General features: G+C 31.6%; 4 protein-coding genes across 5 annotated transcripts; 1 reads left to right on the forward strand and 3 right to left on the reverse strand.

Moving 5' to 3' along the window:
* Positions 1 to 1,846: 1,846 nt before the first annotated feature.
* On the reverse strand, positions 1,847 to 2,757 carry LOC125845966 (uncharacterized). The gene is made up of 3 exons (XM_049525445.1): positions 2,667 to 2,757; positions 2,251 to 2,625; positions 1,847 to 2,151 (listed from the first exon to the last, which is right to left on the reverse strand). Exons 1-3 carry the CDS (start codon positions 2,755 to 2,757, stop codon positions 1,847 to 1,849), a joined length of 771 nt encoding a protein of 256 aa, XP_049381402.1.
* A 3,001-nt stretch (positions 2,758 to 5,758) lies between these two features.
* On the forward strand, positions 5,759 to 8,985 carry LOC125845072 (protein SENSITIVITY TO RED LIGHT REDUCED 1-like). 2 transcript variants are annotated; one of them, XM_049524491.1, is made up of 2 exons: positions 5,759 to 5,977; positions 7,947 to 8,985. In XM_049524491.1, exon 2 carries the CDS (start codon positions 8,008 to 8,010, stop codon positions 8,902 to 8,904), a length of 897 nt encoding a protein of 298 aa, XP_049380448.1. In that variant the 5' UTR covers positions 5,759 to 5,977; positions 7,947 to 8,007; the 3' UTR covers positions 8,905 to 8,985. The 2 variants fall into 2 exon arrangements, with proteins under 2 accessions (XP_049380448.1, XP_049380449.1); XM_049524492.1 differs by having other exon boundaries at positions 5,759 to 5,972.
* A 1,666-nt stretch (positions 8,986 to 10,651) lies between these two features.
* On the reverse strand, positions 10,652 to 12,276 carry LOC125845967 (receptor kinase-like protein Xa21). The gene is made up of 2 exons (XM_049525447.1): positions 11,118 to 12,276; positions 10,652 to 10,983 (listed from the first exon to the last, which is right to left on the reverse strand). Exons 1-2 carry the CDS (start codon positions 12,274 to 12,276, stop codon positions 10,652 to 10,654), a joined length of 1,491 nt encoding a protein of 496 aa, XP_049381404.1.
* A 136-nt stretch (positions 12,277 to 12,412) lies between these two features.
* LOC125845968 (leucine-rich repeat receptor-like serine/threonine-protein kinase BAM2) lies at positions 12,413 to 14,163 on the reverse strand. The gene is made up of 2 exons (XM_049525448.1): positions 12,498 to 14,163; positions 12,413 to 12,447 (listed from the first exon to the last, which is right to left on the reverse strand). Exons 1-2 carry the CDS (start codon positions 14,161 to 14,163, stop codon positions 12,413 to 12,415), a joined length of 1,701 nt encoding a protein of 566 aa, XP_049381405.1.
* Between the last annotated feature and the right edge of the window lie 1,053 nt (positions 14,164 to 15,216).

Here is a 15,216-nt window from a genome sequence, read left to right on the forward strand (position 1 = left end):
TTTTTGCTCACTTAGATAATATAAGGATGTATATTAGATTTGAGTTATAGTTAAGGGATGATTTTAGCCAAAAGCTATATGGCGTTAATTAATTAAAAAATATTTTATTTTTATAAAGATAATTAAAAATATATAGAATTAAGTGATTTCATTATTTTATGAATGATATTGACTCTTTTGGAAAATGTTTTAATTTTATTATACTGATATTTTATATGTAGAAATATATATTATGATTTTTTTTTGGAAAATGTTTTAATTTATTATACTGATATTCTATATGTAGAAATATATATTTTATGAATATATATAAATCAAAATTGAAAAAATTATACAATTATCAAATTATCATACTATAAAATATCAAATCAAACTTAAAATTAAATTAAGTTAATTTAATATAATAAGTTTAAAATCAACATTTAAAACAATCAAATCAAAATTCAAATACCATACCACGTACATCTTAATTAGCTCACTAGATGTGGGCACGAAGTAAGGTATGGAATTGAGCTTGCACCATAGCACTCTTAAAAGAATCGGCTTAAGGGAATCTCTAGTCTTATCCTCTATTTCACTTTCCAAATATAAAGTTTTTTTATATGCATTATTTTTCAACAATTAGTTCTAACTCAATTCTATATTTTACTCTTTAAACAAGAATCTTTTTCTCTATCCTCAATATTATATTATTATTTTTATTTAATTATTATTTTATTATTTCATGATATAAATCTTTCCTTTTTTTCTAAATAATCACCCTATATAATTTTTATGTAATATAAAAAATTATTTTTTTTCAACTCCTTTATTTAGTATAAAATTATATTTTATTCTAAATTTCTAATGAACATACGAATAAATGAAAAAAGAAATCAACAAGCACAATCGCGCATCATACACTAATTTTTTTTTCAAATATTGTTAAATATGGAAACAATCTACCAGATTACTAAATTATTGTTGTGATTTTTAAAATTATTATGTTATGTATATCATTATATTGTTATCTTGTATTTAAACTATAATTCTGTATTGTATTTTAAAATTAAAAATTTTAACTTATCATTTTAATTTTGTGCATTCTTCACAGTGAAAATTAACAATAATATCAAATTATATCACTTAAAATGACGATTTTTTTAAAAAAAAATATCTGAAATATTATTAATTTGGATGATAGTAGTATATATTAAATAATATATTACATTTTAAAAGAATTACGAATATTATAGATTTAATTAAATAACCTTACATGAAAAATAATATGTTAATTACAAAATAATAGAAATAATAATATAATATTCAAAAAGTAAAATAGAGAGTATGAATAGTAGTTTTCCAAATTTGGAGAACTACTATTCAACTCTCTATATTTGAAGAGTAGAGAGTAAAATAAAGAGTGTTTGAAGAGGGCATTGTCTATTTACTCTCCAAACATAGACAATGCCAGAATGGAGAGTAAAACAGAGTGAGGGCATCTCCAACCTAATCCTCTATTTTACTCTTCAAATATAGAGTTCTCTGTTTTTTCATAAAACCAACTCCAACCTAATTCTCTATTTTACTCTCTAAAATGAATCTTTTTCTCTCTCCTCAATATTATATTATTATTTCTATTTCATTCTTATTTTCTTATTTCATAATATAAATCCTTTATTTCTTTTTTCCCAAATAATTGCTTTATATAATTTTTAATGTGATATGAAATTATATTTTATTCTAAATTTTTAAATAGCATAAATTGCAAGAAAATATAATATAATACATAAATTAGGGGACAAATTCAAATAAAAGTGACATACAATTACATAAACACTCAATTTTTTAAATTATTACGTTGCTCTTATAAATGCTCTATTAATGCATTACGGAGTTCAAAATGAGCATTTTTGTCCTTAATTTTTTTATGTCTAGCTAAAAATTGTTCAAACCGAAAATTTTCATCTACCACCATTTCTATAGTTGGAGTTGGAGCCTCTACGACATCTTGAATTGGTGCATTGAGATCACATTCATCCTCAATTATCATGTTGTGCAGTATAATACATGTAGTCATTATATCATGTAGCACTTCTTTTCTCCAAAAACGTGACGGTCCTGTAATAATTGCAAAATGTGATTGCAAAACTCCGAATGCACGTTCAACATCTTTTCAGCACGATTCTTGTTTCATCGCGAAATATTTATTCTTTTGGGAATGAGGATCACGAATAATTTGAATAATTGTAGACCATTTAGGATATATACCATTAGCTAAGTAATAACTCATATCGTATTCTTTTCCTTGAATAACATAATGGGCGGGAGGCGCAATACCGCTAGCAAGATTGGAAAATAAATGTGATGACTCTAAAACATAAATATCGTTATTGGTGCCAGGCAAACCAAAATAAACATGCCATATCCAAAGGTCATAATCAGTAACAGCTTCAAGAATAATTGTTGGTGATCCACTACGACCTGTGTATTGCCCAACCCATGCCGTTGGACAATTTTTCCATTTCCAGTGCATGCAATCTAGACTACCTAACATTCTTGGGAAACCACACTGCTCACCAATGTGTAGAAGCATCACAACATCATTAGGTGTTGGTGATCTTAAATATCGCTCACCAAAAACTTCTACAGTAAAAACTATTAGTGATCCAAATGTTCGTGATTACCTGTAACGAGAACAACAACGAATACTTGAAAAAAGAAATCGACAATTACAACCGCAGTCACAACCACAATCGCAACAATTCTCGGAATCATATCCTAATTTTTTTCTGAATAGTGTTAAATCTGGAAACGACCTACCGGATTTCTAAATTATTGTTGTGATCAATTAATTATTATGTTATGTATTGTATTTTATCTTGTATTTAAATTATTATGTTATGTATTATATTGTATTGTTATCTTGTATTTAAATTATTAGTTATATATTGTATTATTATCTTGTATTTAAATTATCATATCATGTATTGTATTTTTAAATTAAATTTTTTCATCTTGCCATTTTAATTTTGCGTATTCTTTATAATGAAAATTAATAATAAAATAAAATTTTAAATAAAAAAATTAAAATACTATTAATTTGAAATTAAAATAGTATATATTAAATAATATTTTTTAAAATATTATATTACATTTAAAAAAGAATAATGAATATTAGATATTTAATTAATGGAATTATATGTAAAATAAGATGTTAATTAGAAAGTAAAAGAAATAATAATAAAATAATAAAAAAGTGAAATAGAGAGTGTGAATAGTAGTTCTCCAAATTTGGAGAACTCCTATTCAACTTTCTAAATTTGAAGAATAGAGGGTATTGGAGTGCCCATTCTCTATTTTACTCTCCAAATATAGAGAATGAAGAGTAAAATAGAGGTGGGTGGAGATGGTCACCCACCTCTATTTTACTCTCCATTCTCTATATTTGGAGAGTAATATAGAGAATGGGCTATCCACACCCTCCATTTCACTCTTTATTCTCCACTTATAAAGAGGTATAAATATTAGTTCTCCAAATTTGAAGAACTGTTATTCACACTCTTTATTTTACTTTTTGATTATTTTATTATTATTTCTATTATTTAATAATTAACACATTATTTTTCATATAAGACCATTAATTAAATATTTACTATACGTAATTTTTTTAAAATGTAATATAATATTTTTAAAAAATATATTATTTAATATATACTATTTTCATCTTGAATTAATAATAATTTAATTTCTTTTTAAATTTTCGTCACTATAATATGATTTGATATTATTATTAATTATCACTATGATGAATGCACAAAATTAAAATGATAAGATGAAAATTTTAATTTAAAAATACAATACATAACATAATAATTTAAATACGAGATAAATAATACATAAATAATAATGTTATAACAACAATTTTGGTTGCAATTTATGTCCACTAATTTGTAAATTATATAATATTTATTTGCAATTTATGTTATTTAGAAATTTAGAATAAAATAAAATTTAAAATAAAATAAAAAAATAAAATTTATATTACATGAAAATTATACAAAGTAATTATTTGAAAAAAAAAGAAAATTATATTATTAAATAAGAAAATAAGAATAAAATAAAATTACAATATAATATTGAGGAGAGAAAAAAAATTAATTTTTAGAGAGTAAAATAGAGAATTGAGTTGGAGATGAATGTCTGAAAAAATAGAGAACTCTATATTTGAAGAGTAAAATAGAGAGTAAGGTTGGAGATGCCCAAAGCAACATAACAAAAGAGAGATTTCCAAAATAGTTTCTTATTTTTGAGCTAAGACTCAAAGTGCTCTCTTTTCAATACATAGCATTAATGAACTCTCATTATTGTAATATTGATGCATTTTTAATTAGAGATAGGCATTGGTATATATTGAATCCTCATATTATATCGAAATTTTTGATATCATGATTTTGGTATGATATATGATATACATTTTAATTTGTTTTGTTATTCTGTATGATATTTGGTATTTAAAGGTGACATACCAAAATATTGAATATCATACCAAAGTGTATATATATATTATTAAGAAGATACTAACAAATATGCAACATAGTATTAGTATAAAGTGTAAACTAAATGTTTCAAAGTTGAAGCCGTGACTACTCTATTTTTTATTGAAATGTATTTTAAACGTAATTAATTAACAAAAGGAGTTGTTTATACTTATTTTTCTAACATATATTTTTACATGTGTAATGTGTTAGTATGATACAATTGAAATATTTTTGAATTGTCAAAGTCATAATATTTTATTATACGAGTATATATTAGTTCAAGTTGAACAAACTATGTTATCGATTTACCATACCGCTAAATATCAAAACCAAACTTAAAAAAATATCGATTCATTTGGTATGGTAATAATATAATAATTTTAAAAATCAAATATCAAAATTAAGATAACAAAGTTTTAAACACCATACCATGCCATGTCCCCTACTTTTAATCCTTTCCCAAATTTTAATCTATTTTTCAACTTTAATTTTATCCACAATTTAAAGTATGGAATAATCAATCATCTTTCTTTATAATATATATAGTAGAAACAATATCTCCCTAAGAAGAGTTGTACGTATTCGTTATTTTGTATAATCTAAATATCATTGCATTTAATTAAATTAAGAATCTATCTTTATTTTTTTAAACTAGACAAATAATATTGCAAGGAAATAAATTTGGACAAATTACTTATTCTTTACTTATCTTAATATCCATTTATCCCTACTTATTTCAAAAATTTCAAAAATCCCTTATTTACCTATGTATCCCCGCATCTATCTCGTGCACAACGCTATGTATCCCGCTATGTGGTGTATCAAACGCTATGTATCCCGTGCACAACGCTATGTATCCCATATGTATCCCGCTATGTGGAATATATCAAACCTAATGTATCCCATGCACAACGCTATGTATCCCGCTATGTGAAATGTATCAAATCTAATGTATTCCGTGCACAACGCTATGTATCCCGCAAACATCATTTTTAAGGGATTTTTGGTAAATAGAAAACTAAAAGGGATATGATGTTATTTAGTACTTATAATATGTGGTTCCTATAATTTATACAATAAATTTTGTACTTAAACCTATGAAATCTGAAGGCTAGTTTGAGGGTGGATCAAAATTGTATATTTATAATATGAAGGACTATTATTGCTTAAAAAAAATAAAAAAATAAGGATGATTTTGAGTTTAAAGTAAAAAATAAGGGACTATTTTAAGTATTTTTTTCTTCTAATAAAAAACTCCAAAACCCTCCCTGTGCCGTCAAAAGTGAACTCCGGGGAGAATTGAGCTCCGTCGATGACTTTCTTAGATGCAACAGCAGCTTATCTCTCCGGTAAACATGGATGAATCTTAGTGAGGAGAAGGAGTACGGGATAGGATTTTGCTTTATTCTTCAAAAGAAAAACATCTGTGCGATTTTTTACTTCTATTTTGGGGTCAGGTATTTTCGAGCTTCTGTGACTCTTCTTTGATTGACAGATTTTAGTTTTTGGTGAAGTTCAGCAATCTAAAATGTTGAGAATTATCATCATGAATAGGCCAATTTTAATTTCTAGCTATGAAAATTGCTCTGTAAGTGTAGAGTTTAGTTTTGGGCTCTTGATTAGATCAAGTGGATTGAGCACTTGGAAGTTGGAACTACTCTTTCTATTGTCTGATAACCGTGGTGTTCGGCTTAGTTTGTGTGCACTTCAACTAATTCCATGAGATTCCTGCCACCTGCAAGAGGTAACTATGTCCACGAAGGCTAGAACAGATAGGAAGAAAGTACTATAGTTTTGTCTCTGCTGGGAATTGAGGAATTGAACCTGAGACATCATGGTGTTCAACTCACTTCATTGACTACTAGGCCCACACATAATCGTTCCAGAAATCACATGTTTGTGGAGAATTTGACCTTATTTGAAATATTCTAATTAACTACCCTTGTTATTATCATTTGCTTATAGCTAGAAGCCTTAGAACAGAGTTTAATGTTCAAGATACTTGACAATGCAAAGTTTTTTAGGGACTAACACAGGCCCGTTTATGGAATAAACTTGCATCTAATATCAGGCAAAAAATAGCATCTAATATCAGGCAAAAAATAGAGGAAAACTAGAAAAAATGAAAGGAGAAAACTGGTTGAAATGATAATTACTGGACTAAAAAACATGAATTTCGTAGGTAAGTTGTGTGAATGTTTTAACAGATAAGCATACATCTACATTCAGTTTTAAGGAACTAACTAAAAGAAAATAAAAGATTAAGAGGAGAATCATTTCCATGCACTCTTAATGAATTGTTTTTCCCAATTTGGGAAGTTTGTGGGGGCTGCGGGGAGGTGTAGCCTTCCATGATGCCCATTGTATGGTTCTACAAACATGGACAACATGCACGAGCTTTCCCAGGATGATTTGGACTGAAAGACAATGTAAGTAAGCCAACAATCATAAAAACTACTGCCACTATTTAGATTTCATTGGTAGAACTACTTCTCTAATCTCTACCAATGGAATGGATTATCCTTCTGTGAAAGATAGCTTCAAACACTTCCCCTAAAACTGTAGATCATACCAAAAGTATAAATGAGTTCTGTAACTTAGAGTAACAGCTTCCTCCCTTAGCATTTATAAATGTCGTAAATGAGGTGATGAGATAAATTGGCGTAATGAGTATAACTCATTGCAGCTCTTCTCCAAATTTAAAGAATGAGACGTCAGAGCAAAAAATGATGATTTTTCTCTTTCAAAATGATATAGAAAGGATATTGTCGAAGTACTTACCTAACAAAGTGTGTTGAGAAGCCTATGACACATTATGCTTTTACTCTTTGGTTTGTGAACTATCTCAAGATGTGGAAGTTCAATTATCCATTATTGATAGATGATTTGCATTAAAATCTCTAGTGAACGTTATTGCTGTAATCTTTCATTCTTGAATTATAGGTGTTATGATATGCTACTAAAAGTTAAATCATTGTGTATATCCAATGTGCTACAACAGTTGAGACATTGTGTGCCAGGATACAGTAATAGTAAATACTAAAACTGAAATATGTGTTATCTTTGTGCTTATATTTCTGTTTATGTTCGTTATGTGTAAACTCTTTTCATATTGTTATGACCTTGAAAAAGATCATCTTACAGCTTTCTCTAGAATCTGTATTCCTTTTCTCCTAACAGCTCATACGACAATCGTAGGGCAGCAAACATTATTAATTCATTATGAAAAAAGTCTTGAAAACCTCAAAAAGTAGAAGCACTTTCTGTATACATGTCGAGTAGTGGTTTGTATCTTTTTTGTATGTCTGCTAAAAGCTTCAGAATAAAGAGTCATTAATAAGTGAGTTTTAATTGTCTAACTGGCCTTTGGAAATTTCAAGTTAGAATTCTAATATTCACTCTTATTAATATATATTTTCCTTTTAGGTCCTTGACTAACGACATATTTCAAACATAGTCTGTGTCATTCTCAAGTAGCTATAGAGGAATGGCTTCATCAGCACAGACACCAGCTCTTGACAAGCCTAACCCTGCTGAAGATTGGACTGTTGTATTGCCTCGTCGTGGAAAACAGAAAAGAAATTTTCATAAAGTTATCATTCACGAACGGCAAAAACAAGAACAACTGTGGACTCCAGCAGATATTGAGACCAATCCAGAGAGAGAATCTAAATTGATGCAGAAAATACAAACCTGCATTAGGAAACTCGAGAGCTCTTCCTTTTGGTTGAAATTTTTGGATCAGTTACAAACCCCTGAAATATTTGATAGGTTTCTAAAAGCTGTGGGCTCAGAAGGAAAGATGCAGATGGTAATATATGGAATTGGTAGCATAGAATCGTATGAGCCTCCTAGATTACAGCTTAGTCTTGCAATCTTAATGAAAAGAATGTTTAGTTGGATTGGGGAGGTAGAGGTATTTGATCCAGTGATCTCTCTGGCAGAATCTAGGGTGCTGACAGCTCTCGGTTGTTCTGTCCTAACAGTCAATGAACAGGGTCGACGGCAAGCTTTAAGACCTACGATGTTCTTCATGCCACATTGTGATGCTGAACTATATGAGAATCTTCTAGAGGCAAATTGGAGGCATGATCTATTGAGTAATATGACACTGTTTGGAAACAGTTTTGAGGCGTATGAGCAACACGTGTCAGAGTGCAAAATCCTTAAACTTGCTGATTCTAGGAAGCATATCCTAGCAATCAGGCAGTTTGTAAAAGAGCTTCCCATTGATTCTAGGAAGCAAATTGTAGCAATCAGGCAGTATGTAAAAGAGCGTTCCATTGATCCTTTTTCAGATGATTTATTTCGTGCCTTCCATGGTTCAAGTTGGCATTTTTTCGACATTGATCCTCATTCAGATTTATGTGATGCTAAACCATGAACTCTTGTTTTCTGGATTGTACTCTTCATTGGAACTGAATATCAAATTTTTATTATGATATAGGAAAATGTTCTTTCTTTACCTTTTGTTTCCTCAGATTAATGCCTGTTGTCGAGCTCCCAGCCTTACTGATGCATGACTGTTTCTTTATGTGCGTGCCTTTTAACATGCCTCTTTTATCCTTTATGAACCTTGACGTTTCCAAATGAGATTTATTCACGATTTTATAAAAAGTCGGGAGTTAAACATCCTATTTGCTTTACAATCCACTGCCTGTTTTCTGATGTTTCAAAAGCAATGCTTGAATCTCACACATGGAGGTGGGAGAGTTGATGCTTTGTGTTCTTTTACTTCGCGCTTCCTTATGACTATCTGAAAAAGAGGTGAGTGATAGTACATATCTAGCTTATGCATCAAATGTTGTAGATTACTTGAGCTAAGGGTCTAGCAGAAATAACTTCTCTAGCTTTTCCAGATACCACTTGTGGAATTACATTGGTATGTTGTTGTTGCGTCAAATGTTGTAAATGCTGTCATGATGAATTGAATGGTAACATCTTTTTGAAAAATAAATGCTATGGTTGCTGTAGTCAACAGACATGTCTGGGATCAGCTGTAGGTGGGATTTGATTATTTCAATTTCATTTGAATTGTAATTTGACCTTCTATTCCATCTGGACTAGAGATGGAATATGTATTATAGAGAGTTACTTGTACTTGTCCTTTAAGTGATTTGATTATGTAAATGTCCCAAATCCATGTCACGTATTTTGCGATTTGACCTAACAGGCCTTGCGACTTTAATCATCATCGAACACAAAAATGTGCATGTGATGTGAACTTGGGTTATCATTTAAGAAGTTTTTTGTTTCATCTCCCATTTCGATATGAGATTTGTCTAAGGTGTCATGTGCATTCTTACTTCAAAAACTTGCTGTTGTAGATGCCTACTAGTCCTTCTCTTCGATCCGTCCTTTGACATGTGTGCCACCGTAAATATCTTTTATACTAGGAAGAATGGTTGAATATATCTCTCAACTTTGTGATTCAGAGCAAATATACTTCTTGTTGAAAATATAGTGCATATATATACTTGAAATGCATAAATTGTTCTTGGTGCATATGTACCCTTGAAATGCAGAAATTGTTCTTGAGGGTTAAATATACCTCTCAATATTTGGTATCAATTTTTTTTATCCCAAAGCATCACATCTACAAAACTTAGATGCAGAAATTGTACTTGAAACGATTCATCAAGAACACATCTTTTATCCAAAAAAAACATTGTCATCAATGGGAGACAATTGTTCAACCCCGAAACAAAAAATGTTGAGGTGTCTTCAAGTTGTCCCAGACACCACCTCATAGAAAATGATGTGATCACACAAATTAAATACTACTAGATACTCCATGCTTCTTTCACTTCTATGTTATTCCAAATCCATGCCTCTTTTGCATTAAAGATGAAATATTTTTTTCTTTCCTAATGAATTTTTCTCACATTTTTACATTATTTTTACTATACGTGGAGCATGCTTGGTGCAGATACTAATAAGTCACAATATATTATGGTTTGTTTAGCTTTAAGTCACAATTGGCACTAAGTATATGATGTCTTTAATAATAGTTTCCAAAACAGGTCTGCACATTTGCCCCTTTTTAGTTAAAATTACTGCTGTTAAAGGCACATAATAAACTAAATTATAGTATAAAGAATTCTTACACAGTTTTTCCCAGTTATATTAGATTAATAACTAGTCGTGATTATCGAGCAATATGTAGTATAGAGAGTTACTTCTATTTGTCCTTGAAGTGATTTGATTATGTAAATATCCCTAACAAAAGAAATTATGCAGATTTCACTTTTAGAAGTGATTTGTTCTTCCTCAGGAAAAAGATTGGCATCCACAACTTCTATGATAGTTCTTGGAAATGCTCGCCTTATCCACTCCCTCAGGCCAAGATTTTCGTTGAATATCTCTGCATCAGTTGGTCTTCTTGTTGCCAAAACCTCCATTAGAATGATACCATAGCTGTAGACATCGCCACTAGTGGACACTATTCCTTCCGAGCCATATTCTTAAAGAACAAAAGATGAAATTTTTTTTATTCATCCCATATAACAAAAAAACAAACAAACACTTGCTTTTTATTTAGATTTTGGAAGGGCTTAGTTATAATTTGTGTAGTAAAAAAGAAAGAGACTAGTATACCTGGTGCAATATATCCTAGAGTGCCCAATGTCTCGGTATGTGCCATGGACTTGCTTACAGCTAAGATTTTGGAGATTCCAAAATCACCAACATGTGCCACCATTTCTTCATCCAAAAGAACGTTGGCAGGCTTTAGATCGCAATGAACAATATGAGTATGATGGTTATGATGCATATATTCAACAGCCACAGCCACATCAAACATTATGGAAACCCTTTGAAGAAGGTTCAAGTGGCAATCTTCTTTGTACAACCAATTCTCAAGACTCCCATTTGGCATATACTGCAGGACAAAGGCTCTAATGTATTCGCTAGAGCAAGTAGTAATCACCGATACAAGATTTCTGTGCCTAACATTTCTCATCACTTCACATTCAGTATCAAACCTCTTGCATACTTCCTCATTTTGCAAATCTAGAACCTTTATTGCAACCACAATTCCGCTAGATAATGTACCTTTGTACACTGAGCCAGAACCTCCCACACCAATTAAATTTGATCCATCAAAATAATTTGTAGCTCTTTGAATCTCGTGATAAGATACTAATTGATGTGTCTTGATCTCCGGTACCTTTTCCACGTCTTTGGACTTTCCTTTCTTTTGTCGTTTCATTATCCAAATTGAAGCAAACAAGGATATTAGAAAGGATGAAGTAACCACTGGAATAACAATTTTTAGCACAAGCTTCTTAAACTTTGATTGATGTCCAAGATTAGTGACAGCACAAGCAGGAACATCCAATATGTGCATTCCACATAGGCCTTTGTTACCAAGAAATGATTGCAAAGTGGAATTTGCAAACACACCACCACTAGGTATTACACCTTCTAAATCATTAAATGAAACATTGATGGCTTTAAGGTACAAGAGTTTTTCCAAAGACTTAGGAATAGTACCTGACAAGGCATTTAAAGACAAATCCATGAATTCTAAGCTTATCAAGTTGGCAAAGGATAATGGAATTTGGCCTGAAAATGAATTGTTTGACAGGTCAAGAGACTCCAGGGTTTGGAGTTCACCCAGACTGTTTGGTATCATTCCCGAAAGGCGGTTACTAGAAAGATATAGATCTACAATGGCTTTCAGTTCTCCAATATCCAGTGGAACTTCTCCCTCTATAGAATTTTGTGACACGTCTAGGTGGAGAAGGCCACTCATCTTCCAAAGACTCAAAGGAAGCTTTGATGCAAAATTGTTATAACTCAATGAAAGATATTGTAGCATGCTAAGATTTCCTATACATGCTGGAATTAACCCAAATAGCTCATTATCATGTAGAGCTAATTGAACCAAATTAGATAAACAACATACTGCCTCTGGAATATGTCCCTGCAATTTAGTGTTAGTTAGATATAGTCCTTGGAGTTGTTTAAGCTTACCAATCTCAGAAGGGATACTTCCCACCAAGTTGTTTCCACTAAGGCCTAGAGTTGTTAGACCACTCATGTTGCCTATACCTGTGGGGATGGGGCCATTGATGTATGCATATACTATTCCAAAGTGTTCAATAGTAGATGAAAGATTTCCGATAGTATCGGGCAAAATACCATTCAACTTATTTTTACTCACATCTAGATATTGCAACATCCTACAGTCCACCAAGGAATTGAAGAATCGCAACTCATGCTCTCTTGGTTCATTGGTAAGTTGATTATGATTTAGGAGCAGCGTTCGCAGCTGACGAAGATTTCCTAAATTAGTAGGAATAGTGCCTGTAAAAAAGTTGTTCTCTAGCTGCAGCAGCTCAAGCTTGGAAGAATTTGTGATGTATAGAGGAATTTCCCCTTCAAGCTGATTTTCTCCCAAGTAAAGTTCTTCAAGGTTCGGAAGAAGAAGACCTGTAGTGGCTGGAATTCTACCTGAGAGGTTGTTCAAATTGAAACCAATCATTTCCAAAGAAGATATGTTAAATATAGCCTTCGGAATTTGACCAATAATATTATAATTCTGGCCAAGGTGTAATATCCTCAAGTTTGACAGCTTCCCTAATTCTGGAGGAACTTGCCCCCCTATGCAATTGTTTGGACAATCCAGATATTGCAGAGTGGATATATTTCCCAATGAAGCAGGAAAAGTCCCACTTAGTGTGTTAACTCCAATATAAAACTCCTCGAGCTTAGCTAAACAATCAATATTTTTGGGTATATCTCCAGTTATCTTGTTGTAAGATATGGACAACACTTTGAGCTCTCTGAGTTGGCAAATATTGGAAGGAATGATACCAGAAATTTGGTTCTTAGAGATACTTAGATGCTTCAGATTTGACACAATATTCCCTTCATCAAGCAAGAGAGGACCAGAAAGGCTATTGAGTGCCAGAGATGCGGTAAGTAGCGACGATATATTAAACAGTGTTGCAGGAATGGAACCGGTTAATTGGTTATCAACCAAGAACAACTCTGCAAGTTGGCTAAGATTACCAATCTCCTTTGGAATGTTGCCGTTGATTCTATTACTGTGCAAGCTGAAGTTCATCAATTTTGTGGCATTTCCAATAGAAGGAGGGATTATGCCTGTGAGACTATTGTTGGTGAGATCCAAGACCTTGAGTTCTGGTACATACCATGAACCATTCCACATTTCACCACTGAGCTTATTGAAAGCCAATGAAATCTTTTGAACTTTCTGGTGTTGAAATAGGCTTGTTGGTATACTTCCTTGGAGCTGATTGTTTTGAATATCAATCACTCGCAAGCGAGGCAAGTGGCCAATGCCATAAGGGATGGCGCCATGAAAGTTGTTGCTCCCAAGATTAAGCTCTCCGAGAAAGGACAAATTAGCCAAAGACGGGGAAATTGTACCTTGAAGATTCAAACTAGAAAGATCCAAGGCTACAACCCTTTGCCTTTTTGGACTGCAACTGACACCAAACCAAGAGCAAAAAGAAGTATTGTTGGTCCAATTATTGGCCAAAAAATGAATAGGACTTGTAATGAGATTTCGGAAAGCTAGTAAAGCTTCTTTGTCTGTCACATTTGAGTTAGCAAATGATACAGAAAATTGAACTAGAAAGAGAAGAATCAATAAGAAAATGTGCTTCTCCATGCTGTTACTGTGCTTCAAAAAGGAATTTGGACAGTGATATTTGTATGTGTGCTATTTTGACAGATCAAAGTTACACCATTATATAGCACCAAAACAAATAAAATGCTGAAAAGAATAGACTATAATTTCCAAAATGTGAAAACAGATTAATACTGAGGAGGAAAATAAGTAGCAATAAGGGGTGTGTTTAAGCATGGAGGACAACATTTTCCACAATATATTTTCTATTTTCTCATGTTTAGTCCGTCAACTTTTCAAGTTTATTATCTCCTCCCCACTCACTATCAAGATGCGAAAGAATCCATATTCCCTATCTTGTATTCTCTACCCCTAAATTAGCCTAATTAGATTCAATTCAACCGTCCAACCCTTGACCATCTCACCCCGCTACCCCGAACCTTACTCCTTATCCCACATTCCACCATATTATGGTATAATACATAAACGTGCCCTTTAACTTGGCCTTAACCGACATTTGTGCTCCAACTTTGGATGTGCACAAGTTGGCAATTGAACTTTTATAAAGTTGAACAAATAGACACACATGTCCTATGTGACATAATACATGTAGGACCGCAATTAGTCATGTAGGACGTCACGTAGGACATGTGTATCTACATATTCAATTATATACAAGCTTAACTATCTACTTGTACATACCCAAAGTTGGAGGGTATAGATGCCAGTTGAGGCCAAATTAAAGGGCATTTTTATGCATTATGCCCCCATAATATTTTGTTATATTTACATATAAATTATCTTGAGATAATAGTTTTTTGCATATTTACCAAATACTAAAAATAAGTAAGAAATCCACTTGTTTTTCCTAGAAAATATTTTCTAAGAAAACATTTTCCTTCATATCAAACACACAAGATTAATGTGAAAACAGATTAATACTGAGGAAAAAAGAAAAAAGAATCTGTCCATTTTTCCTTGATAGTTGACATTAGTTGGGCTGTGTATCACAAAATGGACTAAAAGTCATCTATTAATTTTCTTTATATTGTTAAAGGGCCAAGTCAATAGGAGTCAATCTTTCAAGTCAAGCTT

The sequence above is a fragment of the Solanum stenotomum genome, chromosome 11 (genome assembly GCF_019186545.1).
Source record: "Solanum stenotomum isolate F172 chromosome 11, ASM1918654v1, whole genome shotgun sequence".
Lineage (NCBI taxonomy): Eukaryota > Viridiplantae > Streptophyta > Magnoliopsida > Solanales > Solanaceae > Solanum > Solanum stenotomum.

Bases quoted from the DNA above. Each gene is read 5' to 3' on its own strand.
- LOC125845966 (XM_049525445.1), bottom strand. From the start codon at position 2,757: ATGATTCCGAGAATTGTTGCGATTGTGGTTGTGACTGCGGTTGTAATT. The intron at 2,626-2,666 runs GTAATCACGAAC...TTTTTACTGTAG, and splicing joins CGTTGTTGTTCTCGTTACAG to AAGTTTTTGGTGAGCGATAT. The intron at 2,152-2,250 runs GTATATATCCTA...CGTGCTGAAAAG, and splicing joins GAGTTATTACTTAGCTAATG to ATGTTGAACGTGCATTCGGA.
- LOC125845072 (XM_049524491.1), top strand. From the start codon at position 8,008: ATGGCTTCATCAGCACAGACACCAGCTCTTGACAAGCCTAACCCTGCT.
- LOC125845967 (XM_049525447.1), bottom strand. From the start codon at position 12,276: ATGAGTGGCCTTCTCCACCTAGACGTGTCACAAAATTCTATAGAGGGA. The intron at 10,984-11,117 runs GTATACTAGTCT...TTGTTCTTTAAG, and splicing joins TCTAGGATATATTGCACCAG to AATATGGCTCGGAAGGAATA.
- LOC125845968 (XM_049525448.1), bottom strand. From the start codon at position 14,163: ATGGAGAAGCACATTTTCTTATTGATTCTTCTCTTTCTAGTTCAATTT. The intron at 12,448-12,497 runs GTAAGCTTAAAC...ACTAAATTGCAG, and splicing joins AAGTATCCCTTCTGAGATTG to GGACATATTCCAGAGGCAGT.